The following is an 18984-nucleotide window of genomic DNA, read 5'->3' on the forward strand; positions in this document are numbered from 1 at the left end:
GAGCCCTGAAGAAAGACATTCGTTGCCGTCGATTTGCTTCGGACGAAGAGGTGCACACCTGGGTAAAATCATGGTTCTGTAGATAACTGCAAACATTTTTTGATGAAGATCTGGCCATCTTGTCTCACAGTGAGGTAAATGTATGACCAGTTTATGGCGACTACTTCTGAAATTGTAAAGTTCCCTTACTTTTTCCTCACGGCAATGTTTCAAGTCCTGGTCTGGTAAGCAGCTTTAATCTACTTATAAGTTTAATGATAATGTACACTAGGCTGAAGATTGAAGGATTCATTGTGAATCACTACATTTTTTAGTTTTTACTTCCAGTCCTGAGTTTTGTCATGACATCGAGGAAAGCACCCCGAAAACGTGTAAACAGAAGAGTGAGAGAAGCTGTATTTTGTTGCTCGAACAGTACTGTCGTATACGCTTTTCTACCTTTGAGCTGGCTGCCCAAGTCATCCGTCAATGGCAGTGGCATTGGAGCCACATGTATGTCTGCACAACAGGTGGCCGCACAGTAGGGATAAAGCGCGAATGGAGCGACGGTTAACGTGTGTTACGTGAAGTAGTGTGAGGTAAAGTAGGACGGATGCCAAGGCTGTACGGCCAGCGCCACAATTCGTCAGAGTCCCAACTAAGAGAAACATATGGAAGCCTAAAGCATAGGCCGCAGGACGTACGGTGTCTTGTAGGAAGACGGCAAACGCCAAGTGTGCCGTGCCGCGGCTGTCGGCGGCGAACCGGGGAAAGCCTGTGAGTGCTGGCGGCATTTCCGGGCCCTGGCCGCTCGCGCCCTTGGTGCCACCTTCAGACCACCTCCAAACCTCACACACACACACACACACACACACACACACACACACACAGAGGCGGCGCGTCTCCACGGCAACCCGGGGCAGATACCGCGCTCCGAAGGGGTGCCACAGCAAAAGAAACCACCGGAGCAGAGCGGTGGCCGGAAGAAGGGATGCAACGAAACAGTCCACAGGAAACAGGAGTGACGCTGGCAGAGTGATGATATTTCACCTAATATTGCACTCTACTTTTGATCGCCTGCCTGCTAGATTTCGTCGCTAACGCCAGTCAGTAAAATTTACAACGTCGGTACGTATACTCATCGGTGAGCATAACTTACACTACTTCCTTTCCGTTCAATATTGTTCAAAATCAGTGTTAGGTGAGGCATTAGATTTCGAGTATTTATTTAATGCAACAATCGAACTGTTGCCCACAAAGCAAAACAATTCATTTCCATTTCAAAGCTGCCGTAATTAACGGTGTTACCCAATTTCCGCCCGAGAAGACGACACGCCTTGCTGTTAGCGCCCGCCGGCCTCAGTTTTATCACATCCGCCGGCGTGGGCTGTTATGTAAACTCTAGTACTCGGGCAAGAATCTCATTCACAGGCTTCACTCTTATCGAACGCCCCAGACGACCTTATACCGTGGCAGCCGGTCAGGACCGATTTTCTGCCATTATCAAGGGCCCCGTCTGCTCTAGGCTGGACAGCTCATAATGTGACGCCCTCATCACATTAAGAGCTTGCAAGCTCAAATGGTTCAAATGGCTCTGATCACTAGAGGACTTAAAATCTGAGATCATCAGTCCCCTAGAACTTAGAACTACTTAAACCTAACTAACCTAAGGACATCACAAACATCGATGCCCGATGCAGGATTCGAACCTGCAGCCGTAGAGGTCGCGCGGTTCCAGACTGAAGCGCCTAGAACTACTCGGCCACACCGGTCGGCGAGCTTGCAAGTGCCGCTTTTAAAAGCTGCCAGACTAAGGCAAATTTTCGTCCCTTTAATTTAACGCTCAACTCAAGCAAAGTGTGGATCTGAAGCCTCCCCCCTTCCTCCTCTCTAATGTACAACACTTTATTCATAGGCGTTACTTCATGTTTCTATCCTCATGCGGTGAGAGAGAAGAAAGAAACTGCTAACAAAAAGAAAGACATTGCTAACAAAAAGAAAGACATTGCTAACAAAAAGAAAGACATTGCTAACAAAAAGAAAGACATTGCTAACAAAAAGAAAGACATTGCTAACAAAAAGAAAGACATTGCTAACAGATAGATTAGTTCGTGGAATCAATAGATGCTATTGCTATCATACACACGTAAGGCACGTGACTTAGTGAATCTGTAGAAAGTACACGTTATGATACTCTCTCATTCAGCTGCTTCCAACTGCTCAGGTATTGTCGACGTTTCGCAAGGCAACGGATGTTCCACTCAAGGTATTCTGCGAATGACGAAGGTACTTGAATATCTTCGACCTCTCACATTCAGCTATTAAAAGGCATTGATTTTGTTATTCTGAAATCAGATTGACAGATTCTGAGATTCTTATCGCTCTACGGACAGTTATGACGTACAGGCCTCCGCTAAATATAAATGTTTGTCAATGAATGGAAATCATGCCAGCTGGACAATCGTATACTTGCTCTTATCTTCTAATGTCTACTGAAAAACGAAGAGAAGACAGAGCCCGTCGCTTTTCCGAAAGTACCTAAGACAACTGACTGAAGATTGAGGCATATTAGTTTTTACAAACTTGTCTCCAGCAACGCCACAAAGCAATGGAACTTCTCTTTTACTGTGCTACCAAAAGAAGGAAGACAACAAATACATGGGGGAGCATGACGGTGTAGATCCTCTATCTCAGTTTGGCCTTACGTTTGATTACAATCTGTTACTTATGCTACTCTGCGGAAGGAGACGACCGTCGAAAGACATTTAAAACACAATTTATTCAATCATATTCCCACTAAAAGTTTCTTAAATTACAACAAAGTTAGAGTTAAGCCCAGTTTCCAGCATTAAGTAAGTTTCCTGCGTTTACGACGATTTTGAAAACTAGTGAACACATGATGATGATCCAAGCCACTCGGCGAGTGCGATTTCCACTTGTGAAACGACGATGTATCCGTATATTGGAATTCTGGGAAGCAGAACGAACACCGAAATTAATAACACTCAACGAGATTCGGAGCTTGTTCACACTTTCGTCAAGTTTTCAAGACAGCACTCACATGATTTCAAGAGTGCAGCTATCTGTGCGTCATCCTGAAACAGATACCTGGACATTCTTTCAACTTTTCCAGCTTTCGTAATGACGTATTACAAGAACGGCGGATAAGCGTTATCTAACCAGCCCTTCTCCGAACGATCACGAAGTAGCGAATCAAAACACTTCACACGGGAGATACGGCAGCTGTAGGGCCACTTCCATATCGACAATGCGTACTTCAGACTTTACCGCGAGGATTCAAATACCATTTTCATTGCACTTTGTAACCGAATGCTACGTAAAAAATGCACTTGCAAGTGGCCAGAAAGAATATGGACATAGACCAGGACGGGCCCTTAATCAGGAAGACCTCAAATCTCTTATCGTACATACATGCTCTGACTATACTTTAGATTATCATCGGCAACACTTGCTCTGGAATAGTTTGACGCAGTAAACAACATACAGCTAACAGGCAGTTGCAAACGGCGTGGTCCACCGCTGGACTGCGACAATTGCCTGTATGTGTTTACAGCATTATCTGTTGCAAATCTGTTAAATACACTGCCGTCTCCCGGAGCTATTTAAAGCGCTGTACATTATCTTAAGACACTAAAATTCTCCCAGAGAGCGGAGGAAATCAGAGGAAAGAGTGAACGTTTACTGACTGTGATGGAGTCTAATTGTCTCCGACAAGTCACTAATCGATGCAGCAGCAAGCATTCTGCGTTCCTCACACACATCTGCATACATGCAGTGACGTGTCGAAGGTCGGTAATGGACCAGGATATATGAATGCGGACCTCTGCCTATGTAGTGGTTATTTAACAGACACGTCGCAGACAAATTGGTCACATCATTTCATGCGACAGAGGTAGCTTGTTCTCTTTATTTTTGCTCGGTCTTTCACCACCTGTCGAAGAGACCATTTCTAAGAAACCCTATCAAATGGACCGAAGTCAGTGGTTCTCTAAGCTTTCCACACTGTAGCCAGTTATGATAGTCTTCAATAAAATGTTTGGTCCGGGAACTTGTATTTATAGTTATATGTGCTACATTTTTAGACGTATATCTATAAACTTAACCTATGACAACAATGGTACCCTGAGTAGGTCTGCTTCGTTATTTATAGAATGATTTACGATAAGCCGTCGCATTGTGGAAATGGTGTGGTAGCTGTTAATATCTCATAAGATGCTGCCAATAAATGATCGTGTACGGAGATGGCATTCCGTAAAGTAACACCACTGGAAATATTCCGAAACGCTAAAAAGAAAAAGAGAGATATACAGGATGTTTCGCAATTCATGTTAACACATTTCTAGAGGTTGTAGAGACTCAAAGTTATAGGCGCCGGCGCCGTAAATGATGTATATGTATACAGGGTGATTCCGTTATGGTGTTACACGCTTTCAAGAATGATGGAGAAGGGTAAATGTATCAATCTGAGGTAAGGGTCCCTGTACCGGAAACAAACGAATCGACAGTTATAACTGAAAACCGTTTGGATACATTTATCCGTCTGTATCACCCTTGGAAGGTTTTATCATCATCACGGAATCACCCTGTATATAAAGACTGAAGGTTTTATCATCACGGAATCACCCTGTATATAAAGACTGAGTCAGGAGGAAAAGTAGATGCTTTGATATGCGATAGTATTAGTGATTCTGAAAAAAAAAATTCATGTGGACATAGGCCCTATTGCGAATGGTTTCCGAGACAGAACACGTTTAATATACCTTTCGTACGTTTTTCTTTAATAACTTGAAAACCGCACACTCCAACTAAGACGTGTCTCAGTACACAATTAAACTAAACTAAATTTGTTACGAAAAAAGATCCTATTTATTTTTTGTCTAGGACAACAGTTTGCGCTGAGAGATCGCGAGAATATTGAAAAACTCGCGCGACGCGCGTGCGCTGTAGCTTATGTGCTTTTTGTAGGCCACTTTGAGGTAGTTTTCCGACTTGATAGACCACAAGCGTCCTGTATTAAAATGTTCGTCTCAACTTCCTCTATATTACTGTGGTATGTTGTAAACAATGACAATGAATAATACAGAAAATAAATATAAATGTACATTAAAAGTGTTCTATCTCGGAAACCTTTCGGAATAGGGCATATATCCACAACAGTTTTTTTTTTCTTCTCAGAATCACTAATGCTACCACCTGGCAAAACACGTACCTTTCCTCCTGACTCACCCTGTGTATATATACATTTACATGCGCCGGTGCCTACAACTCTGACGCTACGTAGCGCCCTTGGATAACGTTTTCGGACAGAGGTTCCTATGTAATACATGTTCTACTAAATCCGCTCTACAGCTACTAGGAATGTGTAACATGAATTGGGAAACACCTTGTATAGCTGGACGCGTCACAAGCACATTAATTATTTGTATAATGACACCATGATGTCCAAGTTCGCTGTTAATCAGAAACATTTTACTACAGAAAGATGCCTGGACGTCAGAGCAACTGCACTTTCGTCTTTGTGTGAAACTCTCCTCGAATAAAGCAAAACAAAAAGTGCACTGATCAGGACAAACTACCGATATCCATCCTAACTCCTATTCCAGGCAGTGCACAAATAGTGCTTCGTCGCGCGTTACATATGGCTCACAGACGAGTTATGGAACCGCATTCCCACATTCGCACTAGAAAAATTCTCCGACTGCTGTAATCGTTTACCGAGACTAGATGAGACTTTAATACTTTTAGGTCTCTCTCTTATGCCACCGGGAATTTCTTCTTCGGCCTAATCATGTCAACATATTGATATACGACAGTCAATGTGATTTACATAAGACCTCGATAAAGACAGTGACAGTGACAGACAGCAGAATTAGCGATTGAGCTCCGACTTAAAAATCCATGCCTCATCAGTGAAAGCTTTAGCTGTGACTATCAAACTGTTCTTAAGCGCAGGACTTTACAGCAGAGTTAAGTTTATCTAAGCTGATACTGGCAAATAAGACTAAAGCAATGAAATGCCAAAGGGTTCCTTTTTCTCTTCAACACTGCTCTCTTTGTGATGAAATCCACAGATAAATAACATCATATATTAGGAAATAAGTTTTAGACGGTGAAAATCTGAACGCCTGGAAGAAAAATATTATTGAAAAAAAAACAACAACAAAGAAACAAGAGAAACACTAAACGTCACCTTATTCGTCTTGCCGTCAACAAACAGGAAGCGGTTTTACTCTGAGTGGGATTTTTCTGTGTTTGTCCTGCTCTTCACTATGCGGTTCGCAGGAAAACGCATTTTGTAACCACTCGGCCATGCGTGAGTCGGGGCGTCCAGGACCCTAACATCGCCGCTAGCAGTCACGCGACACTACTGTCCCCTTTGTGTATTGTTTACATCAGTCTTTCTTGGAAACAATTAGGCTAGCATTTTTTTCCCTCAACTGAACGCCATCTGCTTCTAAATGCCGCGCCTAGAGACATCACTTCCAGCAACGTCTCTCACCGCAACTCTTGTATTGGATCTAATGTACCTTCATACAGTCTACCTCACAAGCACTGCTTCCCTGCCAGCGTACTGTCTCATGGTTCCAGGCTTCAATACCTCCCAAAGTCTACAGATTTCAAAATAGGAAAATTCCTAACTGGCGTGCCAGACCTACATTCCGTAAAAAATGTATTTAAGTATTTTTCAGGCAGAGACTGCATACATTACGTGATAACTGACGACCAGGTCACGGTATACCGCTGATAGTTCACCAATATCGCGCCAAACTGAAGACTGCACGAAAGTTGGTACACGAGCCTGAAGTTTCATGTCTCGTCGATGGGCAGCAGTTACAAAGTAACAGCTCACTAGGGGAAAGTTGGAAGCAGGGGTCTGTTTTAACCCGTTTAAGGAACAAAACCCAACATTTGTCTGAAGTGGCTTACTGAAGACACGGGCAACGGACACCGGGATTGTGTGTCGGAGATAAGAACATTTTCCTTGCAGTGTCTTTAATCTTTCCAATAACTCGCTTCGTCTAATTTTAATAGGGAAGATGGACGTAATTTTCTTCATTTCCACAAAATTCTTATAACAGTCGGATCGCGTCGTTATGTGATAAAACATCGCAGCCGGCTGAAGTCTATGAAATGGACTTCAGCCGCGAATACCTATGCCTATGTAATTTTCTTTAGTTTACTCGTAATACGGTCCGGCAACGACTAACTATTGTTTAAAATCCTTGCAGGAGCTTTACATATATTCTCTCTCTCTCTCTCTCTCTCTCTCTCTCTCTCTCTCTCTCTCTCTCTCTCATATATATTACACTGACGGTACGCGCCGGTATGTCGTGCCCACACCTCTGACAAAAAGAGCATTAAAAACTAACGTTTTAAGACGTCTAAATTTCAAAACAAGATCCGCCGTAGATCACAGTACCGGAATCTCTTTTTAGCACAACAAGCACTATATGGGGTATATCAGAATTAATGACGTAAACGCATACAGTTGAAAGTAAACGATACTAGAAGCAAAAAAGTCTCAGTATACACAGGGCCGAAAATGCAACCTTAAGGGCTACGAGCAATTTTTCATCTTCGATACTGTGAAACAAATCTCTTCTAGTGCAAGTTCTCTGCTCTCCCTATTTTGGGAACTGGTAGTATGGACCAAAGAAAGAAAAAGAAGTCCAGTAAGCTTGTGGTCTAAAATGCATTCCTTAAGAGCTATGAGCACTTGTTCATCTTTGCTCCTTTGAAACACAGCTCTTCTAATGACCAAGTGCTCGTAATTTTTAAAGTATGCGTTTTAGAGCACATGTTTGCTGGAAACTTTTTTTCTTATTTTGGTCCAAACTACCTCTTCCCAAAATATGGAAAGCAAAGAACGTGCAGTAGAAGAGATTTGTTTCACAATACCTAAGATGAAAAATTGCTCGTAGCTCTTAGTGTATGCATTTTCGGCCCTATGTATACTGAGACTTTTTAACTTCTAGTATCGTGTCTTTTAACTGTATGGGTTTACGCAATTATGATACACCCTGTATGTGAAGATCTGTAACTGTGTCACTGCGGCTGTCGTGTACTTCGTCAGTAGCGTGTTGTTAGGTGAAAATTGACCCTGGTTCACGATATAAGGGGAAGGCATTTCGGAAGAGGACTGTAAGTTCACAGTTAGTTTAATGACTTCAGTAAAGCCATTAAGCTGCGTAGGGGACAGAGACCAGGTAGTCTTGCAACATGCAGCCCGAAGGGGCTGCTGCTACATTTGCGGTCGCGCTAGCGGGGATGGCTCTAAAGGCATCCAGTGATAATAACGGTACAGTTACTCGCAGGCTGGCTGCAAGGCATCGCAGGGGAAAGACAGCAGGGAGTTCTTCAAACTAAGTGAACATCACAGTGTACCGCAAAAAACTGTCGCGTTTTTCATCTAACAACACGATTATGTATCAAAGTCCCGACTGGGTTGCAGTAAAGTTACACATTTCTCTTCCTTCAGTGTATGTATATACTGAAGAAGTTGTGTGTGTGTGTGTGTGTGTGTGTGTGTGTGTGTGTGTGTGTGTGTGTAACTTTCCTGCAACTGAGTCGGGATGCGCTGCACTGTGATGCTCAGTTGGTTTGGACCACGCTCTGCTCTCCTTCACCTACGATGCCTTGCAGCCAGCCTGCGAGTAACTGTACTGATATTATCAGCAGATGCCATTAGAGGCATCTCCGCTAGCGAGACCGCAAATGCAGCAAGCAGCCCTTTCGGGCTTCATGATGCTAGACTACCTGGATTATGTTCTTCATGCAGTTTAATGGCTCTACTAAAGTCATTGCACTAACGGCGAACTTACACTCCTCTTCCGAAATTCTGTCTCGTTAATTTTCACTTAATATTAGATCACACAATGATTGGACGACAAGTCAAGAGAAAGGTACACGGTTCACATTAAATCTCCCATATTTATTACAACGCAGGCTGAAGCACTCAGTACTGACGAAGTACACATAGCCGGCCGGGTGTGGCCGAGCGATTCTAGGCGCTACAGTCTGGGACCGCGCGACCGCTAGGGTCGCAGGTTCGAATCCTGCCTCGGGCATGGATGTGTGTGATGTCCTTAGGTTAGTTAGGTTTAAGTAGTTCTAAGTTCTAAGGGACTGATGACCTCAGAAGTTAAGTCCCATAGTGCTCAGAGCCATTTTTGAAGTACACACTGTTACGGATGCATACTTTTCATAGAAATTTACGTGACAGGAGACTGTGCCCGATACCTCTGCCTATTCGAGATCAACATACATGCACATGTACTACAAGTCGGTGACTAAAATAGTATTAAAGTCTCGATCTTTATGGTACTACGTTGTATTATGACCCTAACAGTTTATTTCTGATGCATGGACATCTTACTGCAATCTCCAGCTGTTAGATCAATGTCCGAAACGTTTTAATGGAACGAATAGACAATTTAAAAAACGGGAGAGAGAAAAGATGTTGTTTAAAACCGTACCTTGCAAAAAGAAGTACGTATCATCAAAGGTAATAATCCCTACGATAGCAGCAAAAGACACTACTAAGTTTTATAAAGAGTTGCCTTTGTTTTCAGATGCCAAAATTGTTATAAACATGTACCTTAAGCCTTTAAGCATGCCAGCAAAGAGTTTATATCCAAACCGGTGACTGATTTACGCTTTCCTCTCTTCTGTTTCACAGATCCGAACGAGACTGTGTACATGATCTGTGGTGTGCTAATTGCCATGGTCCTGGTGGCACTCATCATCGTGCTGCTAGCTCTGACCATCAGGTGAGTACTGGAGCTGACAATATATACTAACGGAACATCAGTAGTTAGATGTACGCTCGATTCTTTTCCAGGGCAAATGGATGATCAGCTCTGTAGTTGCTGGCTAACGCTCTTCCGTAAAAACGCTACGCGGATTTAGAACCATCAACCATCCTTCGGCGATCAGTTTCTTATCCGTATAATTTAGTTGTTTTCGTGCCTAGTTACTCGGTAAACATGCAAAATACGTTACTTAATTTCCACCGTCACCAGTGCTCGATAGGCGCCAGATACGTTTCCAGTGGGGCGGGGCGGCGTCGCGCCCTTGACATTAAACGCTCACGATAGCGCCATTGACGTCCCACAGAAGATGCGAAATTCATACACAAACTCCGAAAGCCAACCAAACAGGAGTTTTGCAATGACATAACCAAACACGTGAGGCGCTTCCGATAGATTTCCAGAGGACTCAAGTTGTTTCTCGTGGCAGTTAATGCTTAACTGCCTATGGTGCAAGGGTCTACCAACATATCATCTTCTACTAACCGTCCGTGTTGATAAATCAGCAGTAAACAGAAACGAAAGCGATTATTGTACTTTTAACATCAAAAATTCATAAAACACAATGTATGTGCTTGGAAAAGAGGGGGCGGGGCGACGGTCGGGGAGGAACCACCGGAGTATTTCATATAATTTCATAGTTAAAAACCATTCAAGCTGTCGTCTTCAGGCCTTAAACTTATTTTACTAAAAACAATGTTTAAGTCCTGAAGATGACACCTAAGAGTCTGAAACCGGTAGTCTTAAATAAAAAATATTTTTTGCGATCATGGCTTTTAAATGGTTTTTAACAATTGAAACAGATCACCCTTCAGTACTCTCACAATGAGAAAATTCAATATAATTTCATATTCTTTCCTTCTACGGAATGAACAACAGAGACTAAAAAAGGCGTAAATGAATGACTAGGAAGTGCATCGGTACTCACGCAGGAAAGTTCTGGCTATTGTAGGAGGGAATGTAGTATTAGGATTTTTATTAAACAACGGCTATCGTAACGTTACCAGTAAGCTTTTTCTGTACAATGTCTCAGAGAACCCGTATCACTCTTTCGGTCTGAATAAATTCTTATGGCGACCAAACTCTAGACCAAAACTCAAATTTACGTACGTGGAAGTCCTGCGAATTAGTGGTTTCCATCATCGACCCGTTACACCTTACTACAATTTTTCATCTGCCCTGTCTCCCTATCCTTACGCTTGACTAATATGAACTGCACTAATTTCCGCTTAGGTTCATATAGGCACCCCAAGGCCCGTAAGTGATCAAACTGCGTCCAGGGATATCACAATAAGGCTGTAGTTGAGCTCTGTGGTACAATATTACAGTTTCTCTTATGTTCACGATAGGAAGCTAGGGAACACACCTTACACACACAACTTCCTCCGAATAAGTAAGTAAGAAACGCACGGTAAAATTGCCTGTATGCTGACATTAACGCCAATTCACCCTGCTCAACCACAGCAATGTCCCTAGTCAAGAGAAAAAGGACAGAACTGGTGGTTTCTACAGCCTTGACCACGCTGGCCGATAGGTTTACACGTGCACTTTGTGTGTGTGTGTGTGTGTGTGTGTGTGTGTGTGTGTGTGTGTTGTGGGAGGAGGAGGGGGGATGGGCACTAATTACGTATGCATGCATCTTCCTGCAAAATTTTAGACAGGGCACGTGACGATAGCGCATACATTATGTAGGCCTACCAAGGGCGTTGACGCGTCGATATGCGGACTCGGCAGAGGAACCCGCTAACAACTCTGGCCTCTCCGACGTGCCCGATTTTTACATAAAGCTTAGTCTGCGAGTTGCGCTGTGCCCGGCTCGCATCGGTTCGCCAGAAATAGACAGCTCCCTCCCCTGAGTCAGCTCCGCCCGCCGACAGACACCAGCGCAAATACACAGCGGCCACTGCACCTTCTGCCCGCGTCCGTACAGAGGGTACGTTTGACTGTCGCCACAGCAACCAGAAGAGCCTACTGCTCTTCTGCCAACCTTAATAGTTACGTATCTGGCCTCCAGTTTACTGATAACTAAACTGTCCCAAAACTTTATAAAAGAATTTAACGCTTTCAAAAAGACACTGCTTAAAAGAAACTTCAAAACAATTTAACAGATTCTCCCTAAGCGTCTTAAGATTACCACTGCGAACCAATTATCTCACTGTAAGTCACTGAAACGTCATCACACACACAAAGAAGCTTGTCATCTACGCCGTGTAAATCAACATCTGTCACTTTTTTCCAATTAATTCGTTACCGAACTTTGATTTTGTTGTGAAACACAGACAAACTCTTCAAAAGTACGGTTCAATACACTTTTAAGTTTTCAAGACACTCCGCAGCATTTCTTGAAAATATTACCTCACTTCATAAATACATTCTAGCGTACTAAAAAGCAGAAACGGCAATCGATAGACGCCTTGCAGCAAACGCACGGTCGAAGAATAGTAGTGACAGATTCTGATAATGCAAGTACAGCAAATTTTATACGTTTAGAAGCGTACTGTCATTGTTCAGAGCAGAAAGATGAAACTGTACGATTAACTGCACAAAGAGAAGCAAAAAACAGCATCACAAAAGTTCGAAGTTGTCGAGAGTCTCCACGTACGGCAATGCACCGCACATTGATTTGCTGTAGCTGAAAGTAAAATATATGCAAAGAAACCATCTAAATGTGTGGACGACAAGTTCGCGGAGGCACTGTGCAACTACTACTTTGCCGAAGCAACATTATTTGTTTCACCCATTTATTTCTTCAGGCTCTAACGTCTTTTCACATATTCTGGGGACAAATAAAACACCAGTTAATTGAGTATGAGATAATACGATTGTTGCAACGTGGTTGCACGGTCATTGCAAGGTTCTGACCCTGTAATTTCCAATGACTTTCAACTGGTGGAAAGACTGTAACAGGGAGGGCTCTTTCACCATCTTGAGGGTATGTGAAGAGCTGCTTGAAGGTTAAGTACAGACTCCGGTTTTGAATGACAGTCTCGTCGACTGCGAGACAGCTATGAGAAACAGATGACCCTCAAATGACACCTCAGGCCGACGATAAAGCACATTGGCCTGCGTCTTACAGAAAGTTTAGTTTCATATTGCCCTGGGGTGTTTAGACTGTGTACTACACATGCAGAAACGTAAAACAAAACCCATCCTATCGTAAACTTACCGAAGCACAACGCTTGCATCTTCTCAGCGCTGCTCAGTATACTGGTTGATAAAGTTCACAAATGTTTTTGTTTCCCCATGATGTTCCCACCTTTTACTCCGGATAGTAGACGAGATGATCGACACTTTGACACAGTACTAAAAACGCTATTTCCATGCAGCGGCAGCAACAGCTCCTCGACATAATTACCGACCGAGAATTGTAGCGAGCGACTCGCTGAGCGTGCATACCGATATCTCCGGCAGGAAGTTTCCCGCGGGCCTCACGGGGAACACCTCGCAGGCGTCACAAGTTCGGCGAAGGCGCCGCCGCCTGTTACGTCACCACTTACACGCCTGTTTCTTCATCTGCGCAACGGACGCCGATACACATAGGACACATTTGCGCCACGATCCCAATGTTTGTACACATCGACGCACGAAAAAGTACCCCAGTCTTGTTGTGACGTCGCTGCCCGCTCCCAGACACACCTTGCGTCTATCGTAACCAAGTTGGTAATATCCAGTAATTTTATAGAGTGAACTGGCGTCCAATGTCAGCACACAGGCTGTTTGATCAATAGGAACTTCTTTACGTATTCGGAGGAAGCCGTTCCTGAAGAGTCCGTCGTTCGCTAACCTAGCTTTCATGGAACCGCTTTCTGCTGTCACTCCTACGATGCCTAAAAATAGAAACACTGAGGCGGACAAACCAGAAAGGAAGACTCAAAAGTAGTGGTATGTGACGACAGGTAATAATGTGGAGGAAGAACTGTAACATGTTGAACTGTCAACGGATGCATGAAGGAGACCACTCATTCGAAGGCTGTCCGAACTTGGGTTTTGTCCTAGGGTTTCTCTGTCGTAAAGATTTATTTACCACGAAAGCGTCATACTGGTGCTCATAGGTACTGAAAAGAGCCAAGTTTAATGGCAATATTTCGATAGCCGTTATCTGGTAAAGAAAACAGTAAACGCTGCCCTTGTAGATTGTAATCGCCAGACGTGTTACGGATACTTTTGGTACACGAGTTATCTGCAGTCTTCGATCACAAAACAGTCCTCGAGAAACTGACAATAGCTCCAGCCTTTAAATTACACCTTCCGCGGCTACTTAGTATTAATGCTGTTTGTGTTAAATGATTGCTCTAGAATTCGGATTTCCCGTTCTCTAGAAGTTTTAAACGCAATAACGGCAAATTATTTGCCAATTTCAGTACTTCATAATACTGCGATTTTTCCACATTTCTACCACCCGGTCGACTTCCAGGTCCAATCCATAACACAGTACTGTACGGACATGGCAGTTTGCGACCGTTATCTGCTGGACGGCGCGCCTATCAGGAGGCGCCTGCCCGCGATACTGTGAAACTCGCTCGACGACACTACTTAGCGAGGTCGGCGACAGTTGTAGGACTCAGACCGCAACTGTTCACCTCTATCAAAAAGGGAAAAAGAAATGCTCTGGGGAAGACATGAAATAATGTGCTGGCACGATTACTGCGCGTATGCAACCATCCATGTAAGCTACAGCCGTGCCGATGCGTTTGAACTGCTTGATACGAAGGCTGAGCGGCCAGATCGCCTCTCCTGGGACCAACAAGGCAACCGCGCGCGGAGATGGAACTATGGTTGGGGTCCCGGAGCGCTAATACCAAACGCACCCTCTCACAGATGCTTCAACAGAAAATATAGCGCATCCCTACACTCGAATCCCATCAGTTCCGTATATTAAAAAAAAATTAAGAAACAAATGTTCCAGTACGTTTGAAGTACTGCAGTGGACAGACAAACTGAAACACTGGAGGTGGCATTTTCGTTACAAATCAAGCAGTCCTTCATCCAGCAGTAGGTGCAAATGACTGATGATGATGTTATTTATTATAAGTTTTACGTATACGTTGGGTTCAAGAACTGCCTTAACACAAGCTAGAAGCTAAAGTTAAAAGCAGCACCAAGATAAAATAAGTAGTTTAATGCCGATTTTCGACGTTACTGTGGTTTTCTGGGGATGGTCATATGATCCTTATTGCACTGTCAAAGCTAGGAACACACAAATTTTGATAAAAGATGTGATAAAAGTACTCAAAGTACACCGTCGAAGAATGTATAAAATAAATTTTATAAAAGATATCTGACAAAGATATTACACAGTGTGATAAAAGCCTAGTAGACACTTTACAATGTAGTACAGGCCTATGGAATGTGATAGCTTTCCTCCAGCCTGACACGCAATAATTATACCAATATTTCGAATCAAGAAACTTGTAATTTCTCATATACGCAGTACGTTGACAGACTTGGAAAGTCATGATAAATACACTCAAGAGATCCTAGGTCTAACCTGTGCGGAACTCCAACTCACACGTAGTACGCACTACAGCAACGGCAACCTGTAACATCTCGTTCTATGTACGCGGTTCTGCATCTTTTCTTACTAACTGAAAATGATGATTTTATGTAAGGTTCTAGTTTACATGTGCGTAAACATTTACACCTTTCATAAATAAATACCAAAAAATCATTACTGGGTTAGAAAGTTAAAAATTATTACGAAACATTGCTAGTCACAGGATGAAGAAGAATTGGAGGTGACACGAGAAAACTGATTATGGAGCCTCGAAAGTCTGTACATACGAAATTAAAACCTTTCTATTCGTCAGTTTAGAAGAAATCGCGTACTTCCCTTGCGCCAGTGACGCCGCTGCGCTTGTTTTTCCTCTGCGCAGTCTCGCTAGATAGAGGCTGGCCGCCCCCTCCACCGCTCCGCCAGCCAATGAGAGGCACGTGTCTGTGACGTCAGACCTCCGGTTTAAAACGAGTGCGGGACGGTGCTAGTAGTTTAGATGGGCCTCGCTCAACGGTTGTGAGCGCACGCCGCAGCTCGCCGTACGGTGTTTGCTGTAGTGTTGGCTCAGCCCAAGTCGGGTCTTAAGTGCTGCTGTTATTGTTCGGTCGTTGTTCGTCGTGTGAACCGTCAACAGTTGTAGATGCACCAGTGATTCGACGCCCGCGGTCTCGTCTCATTATAAACTAAACAGGCTAGGCACTGCCAGCCAGTTTACACTTTCGCGTGGTTCTAAATACCGCCAAGACGCCTTCTCAAAAGAGCACGTTAGCCAGCAAGCTGCTAGCTTTCATCCTGAAGCCCGGGAAGAAAATCGAGAAGATGATTGGACCAAACTCATCCGTTTCTACCTTGCGTCTGGCCCGCAGCAAACTGCGGAAGAGAGATGACAACCAGAGCCCGCCGCCGCGGCATCCTGTGGGCGTCGCAGCAGCAGCAGCGACGACGACAACGACGACGACGCAGATAACAGCTGTGAATCACCTCAACTGCCAACCTGTCGCTACGGTGTCTGCCCAGGTGACAACTACCATCCTGCCGCCACCCGAGGCCTGCCCTGGGAGCACAGCAACGACAACAGTCTACCCTCCGCAGTTTCTGTGGCAATTTCCACCACCCTACTCGCTGTACAGCAACAACCAGGTAGATATGCAGTTTTTGTAGCGTAGTCTTTAACAATGATGTTTCCGCGTTAGCGTGAATGGGTGCAATACCGTATGTTGTTGGCCAGAGGCGGCTGTGTATAATGAATTCATAGCAGGGTGTTCCATGTCGCATTGTTTTACTGGTGAAGACAATTGTGGGAGTTTAGAAACGAATCGTTCAGTTATAAGTGATGTGAAAGTGTGTTATTGACATGGCTTTCGTAACCTGGATAGCCAATGTGAATTCAGTGTGATAGAAAATTACGTTATAAGTAACGTTTACCACGTTATGAAATCTGAAAGTGTGTTTTGCCATGAGGGAATGAATAGTTTCATTAAGTACTGTGCAATTAGTTTGTGAAGCATGCGCTCGAACAGCTGTTGGCCTACTCACGCTCGCTTGGATTATAGAATAGAATTACCGCATGATAAATGTAAACAAATACAATCAGGTTTCTGAAGTAACATACTACACACAGGTTTTCAAAGTAACAATCAATATAGAATTATATTACCTGCTTATGCGTTCTTACTTGAAACGATGGGGGCGAGAAATTTTCACAAGAATTTCGTTCAGTGTTTACATTTTGATAGGTGCGTTAAAAACTCTATATTATTGGGTGCGTCACAATGTTTAAACTCATGTAAGTTTAATGTTGTATTTTACAGGACCCGCTCGTACACACCCTCCCTGCTGGTCAACCCGGAATCTGCAGAGGATTTAGGAAAAACCTGAGAGGCAGATGGAGACGCCTTGTGAAGAGGAAACCTGCCAATGAAGTGTACACAATACCTGCAGAACTTCGGGACCAGTTGAAACAAATCTATGTATATTAATACTATTAGATATGTAATGGACTGCAAAGTGCAGGTTTCTGGCGCTTAGCTGTGTATGCATCTCAGTGCGAACGAAGCTTTTTTTTAGTCATGTTCAAATACTGTGCAAATGTCAAACCAAAAAGACAGTTGAGTCTGTTGTACTACATACCAGTATGGCCTTTCAAACCATGATATTATGAAACTGTAAATATGTGATATGTTTGTAAAGTATTATTCTGCCCACTTGTCTGAACTGTGAACTGCATATTCAGTTGGTGTGGCAGGAAATCATTGACTGTCAGCTCATATTGAGCTTGTTTATCCTGATTACAATGGACTGCAGAAAGTGTTTACTTGTAAATCAAGATTGTCGCATTTATTGTCTGAAGTATTTCATAGCTGTTTAATTCCAAAATATTTTCTATTAAATGCCTTGTTGCATTTTAGAAATTAATGGCAATGTCAGTTGTGATTTCTCTCAGGGACAATTGTACCTTTCTAAACTTTGCTGAAAGTGCTGCAAATCCCTGATAAGGAGAATAGGAATCCATTCTTCCCATGCCAACTGACCACTAAGTTATTATAGTCAATAAACTGTAAATATTAAGACTAAGTTAAATTTTAATTTAAAATAGACATGGTGACAGTGTCTGTCAAAATGTGAACTAAAACTGTTTTGTGATAAAGAATGGCAAATGTTATCAAATAGATGGAACTTGTTCAGTATTCTATGGCAGTATATACACCAGTTTTAAAATTTAGATCTGTCCTATATTGAACATCATTTGAAATTTATGATCTGAGTCATTCATGTCAACCATTCCATCCATCAATGAGAATAAATAAAATGTTAATATTGCACATATGTTTTATAATATCCAGTCCTCAACAATTTGTGCTGTTTATTACCTTGGGAGAGAAAACTAACATGGGTTAAATGAATTGATGCTCCTTCCTCAACACCTCATCAGTCAGATACTCTTGCAAAAAGTACAGTTAAGTAGGGGCATGTGTGTTTGGACATGGATTTACGGCTAGTACAACCATATTTAATCTGACCATTAAAAGTTTCAGGTCTTACTTTGAGATTCATTCCAATGCATTTGGTGATTAATGTAGTACACCACTGTCATGAGCATAACATTTCATTTAGTGTATGACAGTTCAAAGGATATTTGAATTGTTATACAGCAACTAGGCTGCTGCTGTCAGCTGTGCCACATGAGCTGAAATGGATCAAAGTTTTGTAGTGTTACAGTACACCTCTCAATTAACAGAATGCTGCAGACCATCACATGGCAGAACAGTTTGCATTTCCTGGAAAATAATATCCAGTGGGTACTAATATAGGTATTCTCCACAATGTGCTGCAGATTAATCCAGTTACTTGAGTTGGCCTGTTACATTAAGAAAACGGTATTTTTCAATTCGACTTGTACACTGAGCACTCCATGGAAGAGCCCATTAAGCATGACACAACAGAGAACTACTTGTTTTGAAATAAACCTCCACACACAGTATAACAACACTGGGTGCCACATGACATTTCAATAAACATTTCTTTTCCACAAATCTTACTACAAATTTAACAGTATTCTTGCCCTCCCCTTTTAGCGCAATTAGAGGACATTTTATTGAATGTGAAACAATGCATTTTTTGTAACAGTGATGATACATATGAGAGAGATAATAGCTACAAAATGGTGCTCTCCCCACCCTG

General features: G+C 42.9%; 2 protein-coding genes across 2 annotated transcripts in view; one reads left to right on the plus strand and one right to left on the minus strand.

Annotated features, from left to right (window-relative positions):
* Positions 1-18125, plus strand: part of LOC126191305 (uncharacterized) — a 532110-nt gene extending 513985 nt beyond the window's left edge. Inside the window, exons 4-6 of the mRNA XM_049932137.1 lie at positions 9680-9770; positions 16170-16443; positions 17115-18125. Of these exons, the coding sequence (XP_049788094.1) occupies positions 9680-9770; positions 16170-16443; positions 17115-17282 (533 nt within the window). The 3' untranslated portion in view covers positions 17283-18125. The remainder of the gene's footprint in view (positions 1-9679; positions 9771-16169; positions 16444-17114) is intronic.
* Positions 1-18984, minus strand: part of LOC126191292 (PAX3- and PAX7-binding protein 1) — a 172640-nt gene that overhangs the window by 80372 nt on the left and 73284 nt on the right. The gene's annotated exons all lie outside the window — the stretch shown is intronic.

This window comes from Schistocerca cancellata, chromosome 1 (genome assembly GCF_023864275.1).
Source record: "Schistocerca cancellata isolate TAMUIC-IGC-003103 chromosome 1, iqSchCanc2.1, whole genome shotgun sequence".
In the NCBI taxonomy this organism is placed as follows: Eukaryota; Metazoa; Arthropoda; class Insecta; order Orthoptera; family Acrididae; genus Schistocerca; species Schistocerca cancellata.